Source organism: Haliotis asinina, chromosome 2, assembly GCF_037392515.1.
Source record: "Haliotis asinina isolate JCU_RB_2024 chromosome 2, JCU_Hal_asi_v2, whole genome shotgun sequence".
Lineage (NCBI taxonomy): Eukaryota > Metazoa > Mollusca > Gastropoda > Lepetellida > Haliotidae > Haliotis > Haliotis asinina.
Window position 1 is genome coordinate 98965036 of NC_090281.1, and position 25082 is coordinate 98990117.

Below are 25082 nucleotides of genomic sequence, written 5' to 3' on the forward strand. Positions count from 1 at the left end.
CGGCAGGAATAGCATGGTTTTACACGGTAGGAATAGGATGGTTACACACGGTTGGAATAGCATGGTTACACACGGCAGGAATAGCATGGTTATACACGGTAGGAATAGCATGGTTACACACGGCAGGAATAGCATGGTTAGACACTGAGTAGGACTGAGGGGGTAGGGTATGCCGGGTCAATTCTCCCAGGCTTGTATACATAGGGGAGGAAAAAATCAATTTCCATTGGCGTAGGGGTGTGGCCTGGGGCTTTTGTAAATTATTTATATTAAATTACTGATTTCTATAGTCACATAGAATCTTACACATAAATAATTCTTTTAGACAAAGTTAGCACCAACCGTGTTTTCTCAGACTGAGCAACTTTAATGCGGTGCATAAAATGTTAAAAGATTTCAATACCATTTGAATTTTGTAGTGGAAGGAACGGGTTGGGAGGAAGCATGGCCACGATTAGGATGTCACAGATCTGAAAGATGACGCTATTCCATGCAAAAAACTAAGCATGACGTTCACGTTTCTTGCACAACACAGACGCAACTGTCACTCCCGTGCACACCGCATGTTTACTGAACTGAAGGGCAAGAAGGGTGAATTGCAGGCTACTGAATGAACTGTGAACTATTGAATACTAGACTGTAGAATAGTCAAAAGACTGTACATTGTAAATATATTGTAGACTAAATATAGACCACACCAAGACATTCAGAACTATAACATATTTATTCTTGGAAAATAGCATTAAAAAATTGAAGCGATTTCAAAATATAATTTCTTTTGAAACGACAAACATATTTCAGATTTCACAACTCTAGTCCAAATCCCAGCGTTTGAAGACCAAATCATACATGTCCTGAAGGAGTAAAAAGGCCTTCACCCTCGACGGAACAGGCAGCAGTTCAACCAGAGGTTGTATTGACCGTTGAGTGCGACTTTGAAGAACACACCTCACCGACCTTCTACAAAGTTTCATTAGACTGTCAGGCGCACGTGTCGCATATCCTAGCAATGTCTGGCAATTCAGAGCTAACTTTGGCTGTTTCTGACACCACATTTCAGCAAGATCGTAAAAATCCTGACGAAAATATATCAGCAGATTGACCATTGACAGGTTTTCCCATTTTAGATGTTCTACCTGTATATCCCTGGAATGTATTTTGGCGCCACTTTGTAGCAGAATACATGTTGTGTCTACCTGCCCGTATATAATTGCATAATGGACAGGTGAGTATTTGTCTATATTATCTCTACAATTAATTTCTGCACCAGCTCTCAACAACACCTGCAAAGCTTTGACACTGAAAGATTCTTCACCACGATGAGTCTGTTGGGGATGCGGTGACATGAGACATGTCTGATTGGTCCGCAACAGCTTCTGTTCCAGATGCCGCTGACTAACGTGAAGTGCATAGAATAACGGAGTGTGGCCAAACACGTCCTTCTGGTTTACATCGGAGTCGTAGTCGATGAGGACGTTCACGATGTCCAGGTGTCCGGCCTCACAGGCCAAGGCCAGTGGTGTTTTCCCCAAACGTTCCGCTGTGTTCACATCTGTTCCCACACTGCATAGCAACCTGACGATGTCTGTGTGTCCTTCCTGTACTGCGATGTGAAGAGGGGAGTACAGTTTGTGCTTCCAGCCGTTCATATTGCGGGAGATAGAGACATCGCACCCTATTGGAAAATAGCAGCCATTAGAATCAAAACTCATAACATATACATGTACACTTGTGCAGTAATACTAGTTATTACATTATAGACGTGTAAATCGGCTAGCTGATCGGTGAGGTAGCCTAGTGGTAAACCTGTCATCATGTCGATTCCATGGCCTTGCTTCAATCTATATCGGATGCCTTGATAATGTCAGAGTTAAGCCGGCGTTAAACTACACTTTGTTAATGATGGTACTGAAACAGAGAAATCTGAAAATTGATCGAGACAAGGCACATGTGGGGATGTGTAGTGAAAACTTCACTGCATGTCGATTGCAACAAGATCATACACATCAAGTGAGATCAAATTTGTTTGTGAAGATAACTGTTGCCTAGTGGAGGCTTGTTCGGGGAATGGTAGGTAGGCTCCACGTCAGAGGCTTGTGTCCGGGTGGGGTAACTACAGTAGACTGTAACCGTAGTGCACAAAATGTGTGTCAGCAATCTACAAACAGCCACAGCATCATGTGTATGTCTTGAACAGTACTTTCACTAACTGTTTTGAATACCATGTATGTCATTATGTTAGTACCAATGCGTGTATGTGTGTCTCTGCTACCTTTGAGAGGAGGTGATGAAGATTTTATGTTTGTTTGGGAGTTATTTCTTCACACATGTTGTTCATATATCTTGCTTTGTTTACCGATGAAGCTAATACACGCATCAGTGAGGGGATCAATGGCGAGTTTGATTCTGCACCGCTGTGGACAATGCATAAATCAAGTTAGGTGAATACTTCCCAACATAATAAATAATTTCAAGATGCCAAACATTCTAGGGAAATCCGGAATCCCAGATTTAGCGCTGGCAAGCAGATATAAATGGGGCGAAGCGGTCTTCTTGGACAAGGGACATAACCCTAGAGAGTGAACTGCAAGAGAAGACACTGGGACAGAACTCCACGTACCTGCATTAATCAACATGGATGCAATCTGTAGATGGCCCCTTTCACAAGCCAGATACAGTGGGGTAACATTCCCTCTGTCAACGGCGTCAAGGTCGCTGCCCTCGCAGATCAGAAAGTTGACAACGTCGGCGTACCCCAAGCACGTTGCATGATGGAGAGGCTTGTGTCTGAAACGAAATGATGTTCGATCACAGGTTTCCTCAGCAATATATTTATGTCATTTTTTTCTGAATTGGTCCAAACATTCTGTTTTCCTGTGTGATACATTCCAGCGGGGGATGGTTAGGGTGGGGAAAATTGTGATTACATCGATTGTGGTTCCTTCATTCCTGCAATCAGATAGATCCTGTATCTGTTGAGAGTACAGGTGGCCAAATAGTGACATCCCGCAGAGAAGCCAGAAACCTCTAACCATGGATTCGAGTAAAAAAACCAATTCTCCCGATTCCCTTTCTGGGCTTGCCAGCACCCTAGCGTTCATGGAAATACTAAAGTACTGTCAAAATTTTGTGCTCTGTGCTCTGTATTCCTAAAATTGCAAATAGTATTATGTCGAAATAAACCACATCAGCCTTAACTGTGCATTCAGTAGGATGTGTAATAGGACATCTGGATATCCAGAAAATCATGTTTGCTCGTAAAATCGGGCAATACTAAGAAATTTACGAATAACTGCTGAAAAGAATAGATCAAACTATATATAGCTATTAGGTCGCTCAGCGAAGTATGCGGACCGTCGACTCACATGGCATGAAATGCATATGCCGTTTAACTCGCCAGCTTAAATAGCCTAAAGGACTATTATATCTCAGCTGATATCTCTATACCACACCCTGACCAAAACCACCGTCTGTGACACCCGTTTTGACACACCGTTTGAGACGATCCCATTTTTGTCTATTTCAGACTGTACTTAAAATACCTCCGACCTGCATCTAACTCACTGTGGGATGTCAATGCGACACTGACGTGTATCGCAGGTATGCCACGTGAGGGACGCTCAGAGCGACGGAGGCCAGAGACGTTTGTCTACGTGTGGTACTGGCTTACACCAGTCAAGGACAAGCTGGGAATCAAATCTAAGAACTCAAGTTGTTGGAAACCATAAATGCTCGTACTGTTTGACTAAGATTCAAAGAGGGCTTTACAACACAAACGACCGTTAACTGACGAGGTTCACCTGGCGTTATCGGCCTGTTCAAGGTCCGCACCATGCATGCAGAGAAGAGAGATAAGTTCAAGGTTGTTTGTCTGAATGGCTTCCTTCAAGGGGGAACTACTCCTGCCCCTGAAACATGTACATTTCAGATGACGTGGTTGCCTGTTTCACATCGGGAAACTAATTTGTAAAATAATACAAGATGGTATTATAGATATCAATAACAATTTGTGTCTTGTCTGCCAACTATAATTAATCCAATTCCTGAATAGAATTAAACGTTTCTCAATCTAAGTGTCATGAAAATGTGCATTTTCGTGTCAGTCCAGACAGAGGCTGCTTTAAATAATTCTCCTCGTGTGTCTTGTCAGGTAATGACAGATGGGCAACAGTGGGGCATGAAGTGAAGAGTACACCATCAGTAGACAGAGGTATTTGGAAAAGCCGGTGGAACATTCCAAAGAGTCCAAAAGTCCGACGTGGGCGATTGTGCATTCGCAGCGTTGTGTATTCAACGAAAACATACATCTGAAAACTTACTGTTTCATAAAGCGATCACTGCACGCCATATTAACGTCAACACCTGGGTGACGTAAAAGGGCCTGTACAGCCGCCATTTTGTTCTCCGCTACAGCTCCCCACAGCGGCGTACAGTTATTATGATCCGGCATATTGATACAAGCCCCGCTCTGGAGCAGATGCTTAACTAAGTCTTCTGCCCCCATCCGACCGGCTAAATGAAGCGGTGTATCTGAAAAATATGCATGAATTGAAAGTTATTATATGCATGAATTGAAAGCTGTAAATAGAACAGTCAAATGGGGTGCGATCCACAAAGCAAGCAAAGAAATATGTGACTAGATAACGTTATGGAATGTTGACCTGGCTTTTGACCAGTGAGTATCGCATAACTTTAAGCAATAGTCCATTACGGAGATCAAACCAGGCCTTAATACATTATCTTACCTCACAGTGAAATTCCCTCTACTGATTGTATGTAATAGCGAACGCTTCAGCAACTAGATCAAGGCAGAGCGAACCATAAGAACATTAAGTCACTATTACTGTACGTCTGGTTGCCATGGTTATCCACGTGAGGCAGGCGTCAGACGTCTACCAACAAATACTGGTACATTAATGACATATTAGAGGACACAGCAAACTGGACTATCGAGTCCGCGATAATTTAAGAAATTACGCAACTACACGTTATTACATTTGGGAGCAGAAAACGTTCTCTGGTTCAGCCGTGCCCCTTTTCGCGCTCCAGTTGAAATATGAATAAAATATGTATGTGTTCACTGCCAATAGGACGCGTCCAATAATAAACGTTCAGGACACCGGAAATCTGGTTTGGAGATAAACACGCATAACCCAAGTACCTTCTTCCTGGACATTAACGAAGGTTCTTCGTTGGCTGTACAGTATGAAGGATGCCTCGCGTCTGGCACCTGTCTATCGCTGCTTACCCGTGTAAAATCCAGCCGTGATGTCGGCGCCCCTCTTGATGAAGAGTTTTGCTAACTCATACTGGCGACTTTGTATTGCCGTGTAGAGGAGTGACCTCTGACCTACAGAGCAGTTCACCTGTAAAAACAAGTGGAAATATTTACACATGTACATGTGATTCACCTTATACTCTGGACGAATTACACAAAACGGTTTATGGCGTCGCGTGATGCGATCAGGTGGTGTTTGAAACAGGTAGTCTTGAACGAGTTATGTCCCTTTGAGTAACGAAACGTTGCTATGTAAATTAAACTCTTTATCCGTCACCAAATGAACAATGTACATTCGGACACCGTCAAGTAAGAAAAGCATCGTAAACGTTAAACATCGGTTGGAACAGCCTACAGTTGTGCTGCCGATTGAATATGATTGGCAGAGACGGATTCATTTCACTACCTACTTTTGTTCTCAGCAGCATTCAATTTATATATACCAAAGTGTTATGGCTTGTAGATAGCGGCATCCTTCAAGTTGCAGGCCAGGCATGTCATGCAACTGATGGACAATAGGCGAGATTACATATTGTCGTTCTTTGTGACTGAGTATCGGAACACTAACTGTAAAACACACAGGCCGACACAGGCGAGGTGCCTCAAATCACTTACACAAATAAGCACTCATGACAAATTGTCCATAGAATATCTGAATATAAAATGTCTCAAGACACAGTAAACGGGGCCATATTGCCCTAAGTATCATTAGTGTTGTATTACTTAAAGCTTTATATTTGTACAGTATAAACATACATACTGTACAATCATAACAGTGATGACATACTTGCAATGCTCAAAACTCGAATTCTTTCAAAAGTGACAGCATTATTCAGCTGACAAAATTACCTGCAGCCACGTCTTGGTCAGATGTTCACCTGCCAATCACTAACTGGTACAACGGTTTGCCAGAGGTCACCATAACTTTATAACCACCCTGAACAATAACACTGGCGTGTCCGGCACACTCGACTGACCAGCTACTTGTCCGTGTCGGTAAAAACATAGATCTTAAGTTAGTTACAATGAGACTGAAGGTTCACATATGACAATAGCGCCATCACACACACTATTCACTGTGAGGCCATCAGTAAGCGATTAGGAGGGTCAAGGAAGGGCCAGGTAACGGTAGACTGACCAGGCACTCAAAAGGTAATCTAGGCCCTGGACAGTGTGACCGCCGGTGATGGATACATGATTAAATATGAGGAATCTTTATGTTGGTAAGTATAACCTCATGAACAGCTAGTTAGGGAGTATTCGCGAATACCCTTTGGGGGTAAACTGGTGATGTTATGTAACTTTACTTTGATAATATTCCGAATAATTTCCTTTGACATGTTGAAATGGTAGATTGTGCAACATGAAACCGTGATGTCTATAGAAAACATCCTGCGGATCCTGGCACATTAAGCCATTACTGAGATCGTATGTCTCAAGGAATACCATTACACGTACATACGTTTGTTTCAGATCATATTTACACTAAATGATACTGAGTGCGCGAGTTGCACAGCGGTATGACCAGCACCTAGATCTCACGACGTTGGAGGGGACCGTATGGCGTGAAAGATCAAACCACCATGAAATTCAAAAGATGTCTCTACGATCGTGATAACCATTTTGTCAAGTATACAAATTGAATATACATAACTGTACATACACGATTCCTGTCTTTGTCTTGCCTGATCCCCGTGTCGACCCTGGTTTGAAGTTATCTTCAGTAAGCCATGCTTATCGGGACTATCGCTCGCTGACATGGTTGACACGTCATCGTATCCCGTCTGCATAGATCAATGATAATGTTGATCATGAGATTTTCTGATCCAGACACGTTTATTTACAGTTCGATGTCATATAGCTGGGAGAATGCTGAGTTCGACATAAAACTAAACTCACTCACTGAACCCAAGTTGCTCCGGTAGTACCACTATGACAATGAAAACTCCATACAGCGATATATATATTTCGTTGAACACCTTGTGTCTAACAGTTCCAGTTACTTTAGACAATTTCTTCCCACTTTAGAAAACTGGACACAAACCACTATCGGGGATGACAGTGTAAACTGCATGCGTGGTTACTTAAAGGGTGTGTGCGAGAAATAATCTACCTTCACGTGTGAGCCTTGCCTCTCGTCATGATATAGCGCTATAAATATGCACGTAGCGTCTTTAAATGTAGTCTAACAATGAGTGGTCATACCGTCTCCAGTATTATATGTGCAGTCAGCAACGTGTGTATGTACTGTATAGAATAGTGTAGGTACAGACAATGGAGGTGTAGGTGCAGTCAAGGATAGTGTAAGTACAGTCAAGGATAGTGTAGGTAGAGTCTGGGACTGGGTTGGTACAGTCAAAGGTAGTGTAGGTATAGTCTCGGGTGGTGTGGGTATTGGCTAGTGTTGGTACATTCAAGGATTGAGTAGGTATAATCTCGGGTGGTGTGGGTATTGGCTATATTGACTAGGATGTGGAGTAGGTACAGTCTAGGACGTGGTGTAGGTGCGGTCTAGGATGTGGTGTAAGTACAGTCTTGGGTGTGGTGCAGGTACAGCCCAATATAGCGCAGGTACAGTCGAGGATGTGGTGTAGGTACAGTCTAGGGTGTGGTGTAGTTACAGTCTAGGGTGTGGTGTAAGTACAGTCTAGGGTGTGGTGTAGGTGCAGTCTAGGATGTGGTGTAGGTACAGTCTAGGACGTGGTGTAGGTACAGTCTAGGATGTGGTGTAGGTACAGTCTAGGGTGTGGTGCAGGTACAGCCCAGTATAGCACAGGTACAGTCGAGGATGTTGTGTAGGTACAGTCTAGGATGTGGTGTAGGTACAGCCCAGTATAGCACAGGTACAGTCGAGGATGTTGTGTAGGTACAGTCTAGGGTGTGGTGTAGGTACAGTCTAGTATAGCGTAGGTACAGTCGAGGATGTTGTGTAGGTACAGTCTAGGGTGTGGTGCAGGTACAGCCCAGTATTGCACAGGTACAGTCGAGGATGTTGTGTAGGTACAGTCTAGGATGTGGTGTAGGTACAGCCCAATATAGCGCAGGTACAGTCGAGGATGTGGTGTAGGTACAGTCTAGGGTGTGGTGCAGGTACAGCCCAGTATTGCACAGGTACAGTCGAGGATGTTGTGTAGGTACAGTCTAGGGTGTGGTGCAGGTACAGCCCAGTATTGCACAGGTACAGTCGAGGATGTTGTGTAGGTACAGTCTAGGATGTGGTGTAGGTACAGCCCAATATAGCGCAGGTACAGTCGAGGATGTGGTGTAGGTACAGTCTAGGGTGTGGTGCAGGTACAGCCCAGTATTGCACAGGTACAGTCGAGGATGTTGTGTAGGTACAGTCTAGGATGTGGTGTAGGTACAGCCCAATATAGCGCAGGTACAGTCGAGGGTGTGGTGTAGGTACAGTCTAGTATAGCGTAGGTACAGCCTAGGATGTGGTGTATTAAACTCATACATTATATATACATGTATGTTTAAGAGTTACGACATACGATAAGAAGCGTATGTGAGTGTATGTGAGTGTATGTGTGTGTGTGTGTGTGTGTGTGTGTGTGTGTGTGTGTGTGTGTGTGTGTGTGTGTGTCCTGTTGTCTATCAGTGCGTGCAGGATTTTAGATATTTCGTATCTTCCACGCACAGTTATCCAACACAAATGTCACCAATTTATGTAATTGTTTTCTGCTTCCGTGGTATTTTCTGGGAACCAGTGAAAGCTCATACATGAAAGTCACAATGAATATTGTATAGACAGAATATTTACATGCATATACCGTGGAAGTGGTCTGACATCCCTCGTGTGGAGTAGGTACATGCACCTTGGCCTTTTTCACTGAATGCATGCACATTAACGTGTGAACGTGTGACATTTACTCTCATTTTCCGGCTGTTCGCTGAGATAAGTGGGTAGACACGTTGAACGTATCGGCAGTTAACAAGCTTATCCTTCAATAAACAACCCTATTATCGCCGACAATTATCGCTAACAGCTGTACTAGTTAGTGGACATAGATATCTATGTTCAAGCATGGTTCAGCACAACGGAGGGATAACATCTACATGGGTAAATCGATCAGCTTGAAATCCGTGGAACAGTTGATATTGGATCGTATTACGTGCATAGAATCATATATGAATTGATTTTCAGCAACCCATGCTTACGAGAACAGAAAGGGGGTCGGGTGGCTTGGCGTACTGCCTTTGTTATTCTATCAAATGTGAAGAAGATCAAGGCCATGATAAACTGAACTATTACATCCAGATTATTTACCAATGTCAATCAACATACACACAAACGTGATCACACTTGTCTCTTGATATAGCAGCAGGCAAGAGACGTCCGATACCACCATGTGTTCTAAACTCACACGTGATGTTCAACAAGCCTGCTGTCGTATATTGATCGTTTAAGATCGTTTATTTTTTCACGCAATTCCTGTTAATTGCAATGTTTTGAAACTCTAAGCTTAAACAAACAGAACATAGCAGACATGATATGACCTAGACGCATCCCTAGTTACGGTGACAACAGTTACAGGTATCTATGACAACACTCACCGTAGTACCGTACTTCCGTACGCCAACGTAGTATAGCGTTTCCACCAACAATCGAATCTGACACGTGTGAAGCCACTATCCCATCACAATCGACTTATACGGCTATGATGGCCGATGAAATGTGTTCGCCATAAACACTGACTCCCAGCATCATGTGGGTAGCACACGCTGACCTTTACAGAAGCCCGGCATCCGACAAATGCTCAATGAACTCGGCATAACACTTGCTGTGTCAGGACTTCTCTGTGACTGATGTCCGTCCCTGCCCACGCTGCCAGGGGTTAATCGTGTTCTTTTGCTGTCATGGACAGACTGTGGCGGCCTATGGCCAGTGGTGCAGAAGCTGGTGTTAATCGGAAATGGTGTTCAGGTTGAAATCATTAACATGTGGATAAATAGCAATTGTCTGGAGCCATAACCCCGGTTCTGAGCTAAAAACAGGGTTGCCTTAACATCGCTGCATTTCACCTAGCAGACTTGCAGTCAACAATATCAATTCACTATAATGCACATACGTGTGTTGGCACAGCGGTACATACAGTCTTTGCATTGTGAAATTAACTCACGTCAGAAAATAATCCGCTGATGGGTGTTTTTCAAATGATTCACCAATAAGCCCACACTTGCACTAGGCAGAGGTCAGTATGGGAGACATCCCTACACGTGTTTACACGACAGCTTCCGTCTGTGTGAAATTAGTCATTGCACCACGCCTGCTCATGTTTCATGAAAACTATGTACATCAAGAACACACTGTTTCATCTTTTAGAACAAAAGTTAACTTCTCAGAATGGGCATAGGACATTTTCCTGAAGATGCACGATCATGTATGCGCACAATCTGATTTTGATGGAAGAGGTGCCACATTCGGCGTGGCTTCGTTCCCGCAACAAACACTATTGCAATCGATGTTATTAGCGCTGGGTTTCTCTTTGAACCGCTTCAGAACATATTTGACCAGGAATGAGCGAGCTGACGCCGGGAAGTTCCCCCGATTTTTTACTTTTAGTGAGTGAGTGAGTTTAGTTTTACGCCGTACTCAGCAATATTCACCTATATGACGGTGGTTTGTAAATAAGCGAGTCCCGATCACACAATTCAGTGATCAACAGCATGAGCATCAATCTGCGCAATTGGGAACCGATGACATGTGTCAACCAAGTCAGCCAGCCAGACCACTCGATCCCGTTTATTCGCTTCTTACGACAAGCATAGTCGCCTTTTATGACAAGCATATGTTGCTGAAAGTCTTTTCTACCCCGGGACGTTCACGGGTCAGTATCTTACTTCTTTGGGGGAAATTAGGAAATGATATTCTCCATAAATATTATCACACATATCCATCTGAAGTGAAGTTAGCCCAACTGTTTACACCAAAGAATGCATATATTATAAATTGTTAAGCAAAATACCTGTTTTTGCCATGACAAAACGAACATATGTCATATTTGGGATTTCACTTTCTTAGTAAAGTACAAATTCTAGTACTTTTTTTCGGTTGAGTCCCATCCGGGATTCGAACCCGCACCCTCAGAGTCAGGCACCTAATCGCCAGCACACAAAGTGAGCCGCCTAGCCCGCTCAGCCACCGCGCTAGGCGGCTGACTTTGTGTGCTGGCGATTAGGTGCCTGACTCTGAGGGTGCGGGTTCGAATCCCGGATGGGACTCAACCGAAAAAAAGTACTAGAATTTGTACTTTACTAAGAAAGTGAAATCCCAAATATGACATATGTTGCATTTGACCACTTTCTAAATGGCATCGTGTAATCATGACAAAACGAAATAAATTTCTCTCAGTCTGTGCCCCCACAAATGTATAACTGTGCAGTTCTCTTGATGTACGGTGCTCTGACGATTGTGTATAATGTACACCTGATGTGTAATGGGCCTGTGGCCCCTTTACTGAATAAATCTCTCCCTCTCTCTCATAAAGGCAACGGAAACATATCCATAAGAAATCTGTGACGCGTGTCTCAGTGAGAACATGGACACATGTGACTGATCACATAAAGTAGTGTACTACCTGTGCCAGCCTGCCGGATGGTAATGAGCAAATATAGAAATGTATGTCAGTCACACGAGTCTGTATTCGATGAGCTCTGCGAGTCAATGAATTATCAGGGATGGTTATCCAACCATCGTTGCGCATTGGCGTGTAACTACTTTACTATCCATGTTTAGGGTTTGTCGGCATCACACGCAGGCCCATCGTATGTATAATCTTTACCTGAAAGTCTCATGCAAACACATCCACTAGTCCTCCTTGATGGCATGTTGGTGCTGTGGGGTTTTTTTAGAGCAGAAAAGGTTGTGTTGAAATCATCAAGCCAACACTTTCCGCTACCCATAGTTAGGGCCTGTGAACCGTACTGGGTAGCCTGGTGTGTGTATAAAGATGACGTATGGAAATGTGACATATCAATATCTGTGGCCACTTGGACTTCAGCCCCTTGGGTGTACAAACACACAGACATATTACCTAGCACGAGCAGACAGTACAGTGATTTATGTCACCAATAGCGACCAGCAACACCAGTTGATTTCCCGCAGACAACGTTGTTCACCACGACACATTCGGGTCTGTAAATAATATGCTGAATTCATGCGACATGTTTTCTAATTCAGTCTGAGGGGGTGCGTTGGGGTTTAAACCTCGGTAGCACTGTCCCAGCAACTTGAGTACTTGGGACAATAACAAACATTAGGCCACGCCACCTCAACACACGTGTATATTAAAGTACAGCTCAATGGCGGTGATAAAGTCTTCACTGGTATAACGCATCAGTCAGACATGGCTACAAAAGATCGCCATATCAGTAACTCGAGTCGATTTCCTCACACTCTGCTGTTGTCGATCTACAAGTTCGATTTGGAGATTCGCCAATGACAGTAACACGGCTAGAACAAAGGACAGTCCATGTGGTTGTTGTGATATGTAGTGCAGAAGATCGCTACTGCCTCAACTGGTACACTACGAATAGACGTAATGGTATTTCAGGACAAGCAAAGCCCAGAAGATCATTGTAGAACTATCCGACAAACCACATACGTTAAACACAACTCTCTCCCTTCCTCAATTCCAACACAAACTTAACACAAAAATACATCACTTTTACACGATGCAGCTGAAATGAATCACAGCGATATGCACTGAATCCCAATCAATACTGTCCCTCACATCTGTATCCCTACCACACAGCCAAACACTGTAGCAGACACACGAATCTCTTAAACCAAACTGACTACTACCTTTCACACCCGTATCTCTTACACCCAACTCAATACTGTCTCTCACATCTGTATCTCTACCACACAGCCCATTACTGTACAAGACACACGAATCTGTTAAGCCCAACTGACTACTACCTCTCACACCCGAATCTCTTACACCCAACTCAATACTGTCTCTCACATTTGTATCTCTACCATACGGCCCGTTACTGTACCAGACACACGAATCTTTTAAACCCAACTGACTACTACCTCTCACACTTGTATGTGTTAAACCCAAACCAGTACTATCCCTCACAGCACAAATCGCGTCGCGGTGCCCGACTACTTCTGCACTGTGTCCTCGATATCCAAACGGTGCCCCGTGACTTCCAAACGGTGGCCCACGATACCTGAACAATGCCCACGATACCCAAACAGTGCTCCACGATACCCAAATGGTGCCCCGTGATACCAAAACGGTGTCACTCGATATCCACGACATCTAAACAGTGCCCACGATACCCTAACAGTGCCATGATGCCCAGACGGAGCCCCACGACACCCAGTCGGAGCCCCTCGATACCTACACGGTGCCCCACGACTATCATAACTCAAAAGGTGTCCCTCGATACTCAAACGGTGTCCCAGGATAAACGAACAATGCCTCAGAGCGGACAAACACACTGTATCGTACCCTTTAACAATGAATAATGCGACCAAGCCATTACCTGGAATAAAAGCAGTCGAACAGGTTTCAGGCTCATCTGGAATCATGGATACTTCATTTCCGAGCTGAACAGTAAATGTGACAGTGATATTACTATCTTGTCATTCAAAGTCATATTCACATTCCAGTCTAATCGTCAACCCAGATAAACCTGCTGTAACTTGACTATGTTCACTTGCTGGAAGTAACACAACACTGAAGTTTCTCGAGTACTTTATACGTATGGCATTTGGTTTGTCATAGGTCTATCCATCCTGCCGTTGTTTATTTGATGCTTGTTTTCATAACGCCCCCACAGGTAGTCTAGTTGGGTCTTGTGTGATCGCTGATATTGAGTGAATACTGAGTGTTGAATATCTTAAGTCATGTAAACACAATGTAAACACGTGACGTACTGATAGACAATGTATTACTCATTTATCGCTGCCTAGCAACATTCAAGTACGGCTGGTCATTGAGTAGCAAGGATGCTATTCACATTTGGGGGTGGGTGTATACTATTGAATAATATATTTTTCATTCGCCATAGTTGAATCCAGTGCTCAGGCAAAACAGCCTGGTGCATGGGAGACAAGCATTGTGCTGGAGTGTTTCGGTACCCTTCTTTTGACAATGTTTTATTTCACCCATACTAAACGAATATTGAATTAACTACGTCACTGCATATTCTGACGTCGATTAAATTGCCCATTTAGCACACAAAAAGTTGTATCTACTCTCCCCACCCCCCACCCCAGGGGTGTTCCCATACTTTTTGTTTGTAGTATATGTCTTAGATATAGGATTGCATTAGATTTTAACAAAATGTACATAAAACCATACTACCATGATGCCCTGTATTTGGTGCGAGTGGTAACTCGTGTCATGGGTAATGTCGGCTTGCATGACGACAAGTCTTACTCACGGACACGCCAGCATCCAGGAGACGAGTAACCGTCTCTGTAAGTCCATCTCGGGTAGCCTCATGTAACTGCTCCTCCTTGCTGCTCCACAGCCCCATGCCCTGCCCACGGGCGGCTTGGCAGGGGGCAAGTCATACACACGTGCACCCGTTGCTTCACAACTCTATTCACGGTCGCTGGGGATTCGGTATCCAGTGTCCAAATGGAAGGCTCTGTTGCCGTGTTCGTGTGTCCTGAAACGAAACGTGCATGCAAGGCGTATTTGTTACCGAGTAAATGCTGTCAAGAAATGCTGAGTCAAAAAAGAAGCTTCACAAAATGTAATTATTTAAAAATAATGAATATTTTTTTCTGATGATACATCTATGTATCAGAAATGGGATCCCTATCTTTCGACTCTAGAAAAACGATAGCAAAACCCATTCAAACCCACCCATGCGTTGTGCAAATGACATTAGTGCCAAATCAAGTTTTGCACGTGCACTCGATCACGTGATCTTCGCATCGAAGTTTTCTTCATTTGCACGTGTTTGCATTGGCCTCAAGAGCTGAAAAAAACACTTTTAAGCCGCAGTTCAAATGGTAATTTAAATGATTGTCAAATGTGCAACGTGAACGTGTCGTTGGCATGTTGCAAGCGGGAAGATGTTATTGACGTCGCATGGGATGCAGCCGTCGTACTGTGTACGACTTGGAAGGCCGTCATCAACAAACTGGCACCACGTCTGATCGCCCAAGGTCGGGTTGTCCACGTGTGACGTCACGAGCAGAAGACCGTCAAATCGTCCTAAATCACCTTCGTGACAGATTTCTGCCGGCTACACGAACCAGGGCGGAGATGTTTATAGGTCGACTGTCCTCATAGACCATTCGAAATCGGTTGCGGGCTGCCAATCACCATTCTCGACGTTCATATCGTGGGCCAATATTGACGCTACGTCAACGTCTGCGGTGGGCCTAACGTCACATCCGATAGACCCAGAGAGATTGGAATTGAGTCGTCTTTAGCGATGAATCCAGGTTTACCCTCAGATTCGCGGACGGCAGGCAGAGAGTCTGCAGACGACGTCGTGAACGGTATGCCCAATGTTGTTTACAGAAAGTCGGCAGATTTGGGGGCGGAAGTTGCATGGTGTGGAGTGTTTTCTGTGGGAACAACCGTTGACGACTTCTGGTCTTCCGTGGAAACCTCACAGCTGCTGCTGACCGCGACCAGGTGCTCACCCCTGAACTCGTTCCTTTAATGGCGGCTCATGGCCCAAGTCTGCAGTTCCAGCATGATAATGCTCGGTCGCATACCGTCATGTTGTTACGCTTCAAAACGCTAGAATCAACGTCAAGGACTGACCAGACTTTGTAGGAACAACCACGTGTTCACAAGCATCAGGCAGTCGATGAGGAGACGGTGTTTGGCAGTGGTGAATAAGTGGGGCAATGTTAAACTGAGAAATTTCACATTTTCATTCTTTTGACTTGACATTCTGTATACTCATGTTTTGGAACTACGGCGTTGCCTAACGGAACTGATTGTGGCACTGTCAGTGTATCGAGTACATCACACCCGGGAGTGTATATAGAGATTATCCCTGATCACACAGACCTCAGAAATGAAATAATAACAATTTAACCACCCCTTGTGCCCTGAAGAAAGAATGTGAAGTTTCGTTTTTGACTCAGTATATAACAGTGTATTGAGTCTTTTTCTCCTTGTAAGCCGTTGCAGTTCAGTTGAGGCCACGTATTGTCAGGGGAATCAATCAGTTGACCTTCACGATACGAACTGGGTTCTGTGTTGTTCGCTCACTCGACACAAATGAGATATTGTGTTCTTTCATCCGAGGGACACTAACACAGAGGTGTGATCGACCGCTCTACCATTCGTGTGTATTCCTTGTAAGGAATCAAATATGAAATCATCCTATTATAAAACAAATTTACCTAAAATAGAGGAACATGACTGAATATCGATGTAATTATATACTATCTGCCAATAATTAAATAGTTTTACCAGCCAAGATAATGAATGTGGAACGATCATGACGACAGGTTGATCTGTGACTTGAAGGACACACACGGTAACTTGGATCCATGACAGGCAAGTTGCAGTGAGGATGATACTGACACCCACAAAAAATTGACTCTCAGATATCCCTGCTCCATCACAGGATCTCGCTGATTCTAGACCAAGTAGGGATGCGTTAGCTTGCAGTGACTGGGTTCGACTCCAAACGCGTAAAAGGTGGAATAGTTCTGGTGGTCTTCGAGGTTGACGGAAATTTGCGGCACATTCCAGACTCAATGGTAGAATCACATTAGGAAGAGACGTCATATAAACGCACGTAAATAGAGACAGTATATCAGAATATCTTAACAGAGACAACATGTGAATATACATTAATACACTAATAATATGTTAGTATATTAATACACCAATAATACATAAAAATATTTATATGCATACGCACATGGGGTAGTCACGATCGAAGTTAATGTTTGTGGCAGTGACAAGGGTATCTGGCAGAGAATTCATACGCTTCTCAGGCTGATAGTTTATATATACTTCAAAGCATGTTGACAAGCAGGCCACTTTGAACACGAAACGCAATCAGCCTACCAGAAATATGACGTGCATGAACACGTCAAGTGTATACCCTTGGATAGAGTATTTACCAACACAGATAAACGATCGTGAGGTCAAACCAGATAACGAATGGTTGACTGAAGAGAAATGAGGAGGTGAAATGTGGACCAGTGTAGACTACAAGGAGGAGCAGTGTGGTTACACACCGGACAGAATATGTATCCAACTTATCCTGAACGGATTTATACTTTCACAATAAACATGTAATACAACATTCAGGTGGTTCATATAACGACGTCCAATGTGTGCATGTAATGATATCAAATGAGAAGCAAGTTACGTGAAAATCTACATTCAGATGTATATCCCCCTTACTCCCAATCATTATCATCTTTCATTGTTGTCCAGATCCGAATGTATTAGTGTACACAAATAACATCTGCATGATACAACAAGCGTAGAGTAGTTACTTACACATGTACGAGGCTACCGATCACGTACAAATCCCCACATTTCCCGCTGCGGCCATCCGTCCCACTGTACATGCACATGTACTGGTGTCTGGTCACCCGCTGTCTAATCCCAATAATCGTTTGTCCGTCGCGGTATGTTTATAAACAAAGCCTGGAGTGACCACAAACAAGTTTAAAACTCGCACTCGAGTCACGTAACATGTTGTACGTGACAACTCAGCACCAAGCGTTTTCAGGCGACTGAGATATACAGAGTTGGGGCCTGTCAGTGGAAAGGCGTGACCCTTTTCCAGCACGTACAGAGAGCTATCTTTAAGTAGGTCGACGTTATTCATGCGCGGTCTGGGCAAGCATTTGTGGGTGAATCAGCCCCTACTGTGAATATGTATCAGTGCAACATTTAGATGTGTGTGCTTATGTTCGTTAAGGGCTCGTTATTAATAATACATGCCCTTCATCGTGGACAGAAACAAAATGATTAAGTTCAACATGACCAACGAGTTATGAATAACGATTTCTGCCTTTCATTGTTGAACGTGTGGCAATTGGAAACAACAATGTTCTTAATCAATAAAAGGAAGAAGTCTCTCTCTGTCTGTATCGATTCAGCGAAGGTGGTGTTTGCGGTTGATTCAAACAATAATATTTGTATTCAACTATTACGGGTGGCGGACTAGCCCAGTGCTGAAAGCACTCACTCGTCACGCTGAAGACTCCGCGCAATTCGATTGATAGCATGATTGCAAAGTGTGAAGCCCATTCTGGAACCTACTGATATTGCTGGAATATTGCTATAAGGGGCGGCGTAAAACTAAATCCAGTCAGCCTCTCGACTACATTATTACACGTTGTGTTGTGAAGTAAGACTCACTTTTCATTCTGAACAGTACTTTAGATACAACACAGCAAAAGTACTTTTGTTACAGCACAGTAACAGTACTTAAGATACAGCACAAGAACAGTACTTTAGATACAGCAAGGCAACAGTACTTTAGTTACAACACAGCAACAGTACTTTAGATACAGCACAGAAACAGTACTTTAGATACAGCACAGCAACAGTACTTTAGATACAGCATGGCAACAGTACTTCAGATACAGCACAGCAACAGTACTTTAGATACTGCACAGCAACAGTACTTTAGCTACAGCACGACAAAAGTACTTTAAATTTAGTTACAGCACGGCAACGGTACTTTAGTTACAGCATGGCAACAGTACTTTAGATACAACGCAGCAAAAGTACTTTTATTACAGCACAGTAACAGTACTTTAGATACAGCACAAGAACAGTACTTTAGATACAGCACGGCAACAGTACTTTAGATACAGCACGACAACAGTACTTTAGCTGCAGCACGACAAAAGTACTTTAAATTTAGTTACAGCACGGCAACGGTACTTTAGATACAGCACAAGAACAGTACTTTAGATACAGCACGACAAAAGTACTTTAGATACAGCACGGCAACAGTACTTTAGATACAGCATGGCAACAGTACTTTAGATACAGCACGACAACAGTACTTTAGCTACAGCACGACAAAAGTACTTTAAATTTAGTTACAGCACGGCAACGGTACTTTAGTTACAGCATGGCAACAGTACTTTAGATACAGCACAAGAACAGTACTTTAGATACAGCACGACAAAAGTACTTTAGATACAGCACGGCAACAGTACTTTAGATACAGCACGACAACAGTACTTTAGCTACAGCACGACAAAAGTACTTTAAATTTAGTTACAGCACGGCAACGGTACTTTAGTTACAGCATGGCAACAGTACTTTAGATACAGCACAAGAACAGTACTTTAGATACAGCACGACAAAAGTACTTTAGATACAGCACGACAAAAGTACTTTAGATACAGCACGACAACAGTACTTTAGCTACAGCACGACAAAAGTACTTTAAATTTAGTTACAGCACGGCAACGGTACTTTAGTTACAGCATGGCAACAGTACTTTAGATACAACGCAGCAAAAGTACTTTTATTACAGCACAGTAACAGTACTTTAGATACAGCACAAGAACAGTACTTTAGATACAGCACGGCAACAGTACTTTAGATACAGCACAAGAACAGTACTTTAGATACAGCACGACAAAAGTACTTTAGATACAGCACAAGAACAGTACTTTAGATACAGCACGACAACAGTACTTTAGCTACAGCACGACAAAAGTACTTTAAATTCAGTTACAGCACGGCAACGGTACTTTAGTTACAGCATGGCAACAGTACTTTAGATACAGCACAAGAACAGTACTTTAGATACAGCACGACAAAAGTACTTTAGATACAGCACAAGAACAGTACTTTAGATACAGCACGACAACAGTACTTTAGCTACAGCACGACAAAAGTACTTTAAATTTAGTTACAGCACGGCAACGGTACTTTAGTTACAGCATGGCAACAGTACTTTAGATACAGCACAAGAACAGTACTTTAGATACAGCACGACAAAAGTACTTTAGATACAGCACAAGAACAGTACTTTAGATACAGCACGACAACAGTACTTTAGCTACAGCACGACAAAAGTACTTTAAATTTAGTTACAGCACGGCAACGGTACTTTAGTTACAGCATGGCAACAGTACTTTAGATACAGCACGGCAACAGTACTTTAGATACAGCACGATAAAAGTACTTTAGATACAGCACGGCAACAGTACTTTAGATACAGCACGGCAACAGTACTTTAGCTACAGCACGACAAAAGTACTTTAAATTTAGTTACAGCACGGCAACGGTACTTTAGTTACAGCATGGCAACAGTACTTTAGATACAGCACGACAAAAGTACTTTAGCTACAGCACGGCAACAGTACTTTAGATACAGCACGGCAACAGTACATTAGCTACAACACGGCAACAGTACTTTAGTTACAGCACTGCAACAGTACTTTAGATACAGCACGGCAACAGTACTTTATTTAAAGCACTGCAACTGTACTTTAGTTACAGCACGACAAAAGTACTTTAAATTTAGTTACAGCACGGCAACGGTACTTTAGTTACAGCATGGCAACAGTACTTTAGATACAGCACAACAAAAGTACTTTAGATACAGCACGGCAACAGTATATTAGCTACAGCACGGCAACAGTACATTAGCTACAGCACGGCAACAGTACATTAGCTACAGCATGGCAACAGTACTTTAGTTACAGCACGACAAAAGTACTTTAAATTTAGTCACAGCACGGCAACGGTACTTTAGTTACAGCATGGCAACAGTACTTTAGATACAGCACGACAAAAGTACTTTAGCTACAGCACGACAACAGTACTTTAGATACAGCACGGCAACAGTACATTAGCTACAGCACGGCAACAGTACATTAGCTACAGCATGGCAACAGTACTTTAGTTACAGCACTGCAACTGTACTTTAGGTACAGCACGGCAACAGTACTTTAGATACAACACGGCAACAGTACTTTAGTTACAACACAGCAACAGTACTTTAGTTACAGCACTGCAACTGTACTTTAGATACAGCACGGCAACAGTACTTTAGTTACAGCACGGCAACTGTACTTTAGCTACAGCACGGCAACAGTACTTTAGATACAACACGGCAACAGTACTTTAGTTACAACACAGCAACAGTACTTTAGTTACAGCACGGCAACAGTACTTTAGATACAGCACGGCAACAGTACTTTAGATACAGCACGGCAACAGTACATTAGCTACAGCACAGCAACAGTACATTAGCTACAGCACAGCAACAGTACATTAGCTACAGCACGGCAATAGTACATTAGCTACAGCATGGCAACAGTACTTTAGTTACAGCACTGCAACTGTACTTTAGGTACAGCACGGCAACAGTACTTTAGATACAACACGGCAACAGTGCTTTAGTTACAACACAGCAACAGTACTTTAGCTACAGCACTGCAACTGTACTTTAGATACAGCACGGCAACAGTACTTTAGTTACAGCACGGCAACAGTACATTAGCTACAGCACAGCAACAGTACATTAGCTACAGCACGGCAACAGTACATTAGCTACAGCACAGCAACAGTACATTAGCTACAGCACAGCAACAGTACATTAGCTACAGCACAGCAACAGTACATTAGCTACAGCACAGCAACAGTACATTAACTACAGCACGGCAACAATACTATAGATACAGCACGGCAACAGTAGTATAGAGTACTTTAGTCACAGCACAGGAACAGTCCTTTAGCTAGAACATAGCAGCACTGCTTTAGTTACAGCACAGCAAGGTCACAACGTGTCGGATTTATGTTTTGTGGCAGTGTTCCTGATTGTGTATAACGATGTTCCCAGTGTAATCATTGTAATGTGGATCCTCACTGACATTTTTTGGCTATATTGATTTTGGTTATAAATCATTGTTTGTTTCACGCCTAGTTCCGATTGATTCCGCGTCATCTGTTTATTTTCAGTCTAAGCCATCTTTCAACAGGGACGAAATGCTACAGCCCGTATAATGTGTTGACAACGCTGAAGCCTGTTAGTGTGTCGTATTCACTTAGTCCTAAGCAAAAGCATATGGCGCGAGAGCGTGTTGGGCACACTGTCTGTGGCGCCAAGATTGACCGTCTCAATAGTCCATTAAATTCTATCTCCTAACAAGTTTCAGTTTAATCGTAAATTCAAGTTTACTAACACTTCAAATTCAAATCGTAGCCTAACTCGTTGTTATAATGGTTAAGGCTGTGGATTTGTAATCATAAACTTACAGGTTCAAACCCCACTTACAACAGCCAAAAGTGTTTTAACTATTTTAGCTAGCATTCATAATGTATCAAAATTAGCCTCATTTCTAATTTATCACATGGCATCCCTTAGGAAGCACATGGTCTAAAAAAGCATGCACTTCCGTCTGTACCTGACCATCAGGAAAGTTGCCTTACCTCACTGTCTGCTAATTACTGTATGTTAAGGAGCAAATATAAGTTACTTTGAACTCATATTACTTCTACCTTTATCCCTTTATTAGTTGTAGCAAAAATGAATTATATATAATTACTGGTAAACAATTTTTGAAAAGTTCAGTGAAATGTTGTTCAAATCAGAGCTGAACAGATTTCTTCCGTGGTCATCAGTCGTGAAAGGGTCTTCATCTAAGCTAATGTATTGTTCAAGTATTCATCTGTCTGTCAACGTTTCACGGAAGGCTCATGTTTCACAGATATGTTTTTACTAAATATGAATATAAAGAAGTCTGATGCGAGTATGGAATATCTTGTTCTTGCATCTAAAATGCTAATAGTCCAGCCAGCGAGTGTAACATTCTTGCTTTATGTGATACTCTTGCAGTGATGTCACAACCCCTGGTGTACAGTTCAAAACCCTTTGCACTTTAAAGAACTCACGAATCCGTTGACCAGATGGTGGCCACATGAATATGTGCCAGCACACCGTTGCGCGTACAGCAACGTGCAGTAAACAAAGTACCTTGACTGCTCACCTAGCTGTGAATGCCATATGAACTCGGTGCGCCTATACAACTGCATTCAAGTGTAAACTTTTTTTAGTTTGAATGTAGGCACTGGGCTCTGGAAAAAGCATGTATTGTCAAGCACAAGTATTTTTAAATTATATGTCCCTTTTATCGTTCTTCTTTGAATACGTCGACGGTATAGAAATCGGCTGCTGTCACAGGTGGTCCGAATAATGTCCTAGTTGGTTGCTGTTTGGAAGTAACAAGGAAATGAAAGCAGTGGTTATGTATCTTGAACTACATTATGAAATCGCTGTAGGGCACAACAAATATTTGTTGGGAGAAGGAAGTTGTTTGACAAATCGATATTGATTACCTTTCGGGATAGACAAAATTCCGATTTCCCCTTTAGCAGTCGTTCAACACGTAGGACAATCCATTTGTGGTGAAAATGTTCAGGTGTGAGAAATGTTCCCCTCACCGTTCTACTAACCGATCTTATCTTAGATCAATCTTAACCAGTTACGCCAATTTTACAATCGACTTTTACAATCGAAGTAAGCCTGTTCCACTAACCGATCATGGTCGGTCCCGATCTTACGACCCGATCCAAATTTAGGTCCAGACTCTTTCGTGCGAGAGATAGAGAAATGCGAAGCACGACTTACCTCCCTTATCTCCTGCATCGTCTGTATTTTACAGCAGACGATGGAAGTAGTTTAGGAACCAGTTATTGTAAACGTGGAGGAAAAAACTCTAGCAAAACATGAGGGTAGTGAGCACCTTGGCTTCAGGGGCAAGTGCGTTTGAACACTTGGTATCAGGTGTAATGTGAGATGTTAACTTGTTGAAATGAGTTTGAGAGTTATACAAGAGTTGTCTCCACTAGACCGCGCTGTCTCTCGTTCGTTTGCTGAAATGCCTTTCGCATTACCCCCTTCTTCGGAGGGGACGCTGTACGTAATTATTCATGTCGACGCTAGAGCTCGCACGCAGTTTGTGAGATAGACCAACCACTCGCAGAGTGTTATTATTTGTTTGTGGTAGATGAAAATGTTTTCGCAGTTGTGCTTACATATTCTACGTTTGAGTGTATGCAATGTTTTTGGGAGGCTGAAATAATATATTTTTTATGCGAGTCAATGCACTATCATAATTGTGTTATGGAAAATGCAGTTTGCCTTCAGCCCAAGATTTGTAAATAAAGTTCCAGTTATTGTTGCTATTTTCTTGTATAGTTTAGTTTAAAATGTGAATCTGTTGGTGGTATTGAAAAAAGAATGAGGCCTGCCCTTAGAATCCCCCACCAAATAAGTGCGCTTAAAATAAAAAATATAGCAGAACTCCATCAACTAGAAAATAATAACAATGCAAAGGAATTCTGGAAGAAGACTTTTATTGCAAGTGAAAGATTCCTATGGAAGTGGACGGTGCTGATGGTGAAGTCATAACTGACCACAAAACTGTACTATATACCTGGTATAACAACTACAGCAACTTATATAACACGGCTGATGGCAAGTTTGATGAACATAATGGAATAGTATATCTCTGGGGGTACGGGTTCGAATCCCGGATGGTACTCAACCGAAAAAGTACTAGAATTTGTATTTTACTAAGAAAGTGAAATCCCAAATATGACATATATTGAAGTTTGATGAGGACTTTCACAGACATGTAGTGGAGGAAGTATCCAACTCAGAGAGTGTGTGGCAGAGTCAACTTTGTATAGAGTTACTGCTGTAGATATAATAAACATGTGGATCTTTTAAAGTATTGTGTCCTGATATTATTTTGATGAGATATGCTATCTCATTGAATAGCTTAAATCTACCTAAATGTATCAGTTGGTTTATGTTCAACGTTTTACATCTTAACCCTAGCTCTCTAAACACCAATCTAGTC

General features: G+C 42.6%; 1 protein-coding gene across 7 annotated transcripts; it reads right to left on the reverse strand.

Moving 5' to 3' along the window:
* Positions 1-705: 705 nt before the first annotated feature.
* LOC137273059 (serine/threonine-protein phosphatase 6 regulatory ankyrin repeat subunit B-like) lies at positions 706-23809 on the reverse strand. Of its 7 annotated transcripts, none has more exons than XM_067805504.1 (8): positions 17734-17983; positions 14681-14911; positions 6942-7062; positions 5249-5366; positions 4320-4530; positions 3801-3908; positions 2621-2787; positions 706-1675 (listed from the first exon to the last, which is right to left on the reverse strand). In XM_067805504.1, the coding sequence occupies exons 5-8, from the start codon at positions 4502-4504 to the stop codon at positions 813-815; spliced, it is 1323 nt and encodes a 440-aa protein (XP_067661605.1). In that variant the 5' UTR covers positions 4505-4530; positions 5249-5366; positions 6942-7062; positions 14681-14911; positions 17734-17983; the 3' UTR covers positions 706-812. The 7 variants fall into 7 exon arrangements, with proteins under 7 accessions (XP_067661605.1, XP_067661602.1, XP_067661608.1 ...); XM_067805507.1 differs by lacking the exon at positions 17734-17983 and adding an exon at positions 17144-17260 and having other exon boundaries at positions 710-1675; XM_067805501.1 differs by lacking the exon at positions 6942-7062 and having other exon boundaries at positions 709-1675; positions 17734-17982.
* Between the last annotated feature and the right edge of the window lie 1273 nt (positions 23810-25082).

What these genes read in the sequence shown, in the direction of transcription:
- LOC137273059 (XM_067805501.1), bottom strand. Translation starts at nt 14,776, where the DNA reads ATGGGGCTGTGGAGCAGCAAGGAGGAGCAGTTACATGAGGCTACCCGA. An exon ending in CACGGCTGGATTTTACACGG is followed by an intron (nt 4,531 to 5,248) that starts GTAAGCAGCGAT and finishes CATATTTTTCAG; the next exon opens with ATACACCGCTTCATTTAGCC. An exon ending in AGTGATCGCTTTATGAAACA is followed by an intron (nt 3,909 to 4,319) that starts GTAAGTTTTCAG and finishes TACATGTTTCAG; the next exon opens with GGGCAGGAGTAGTTCCCCCT.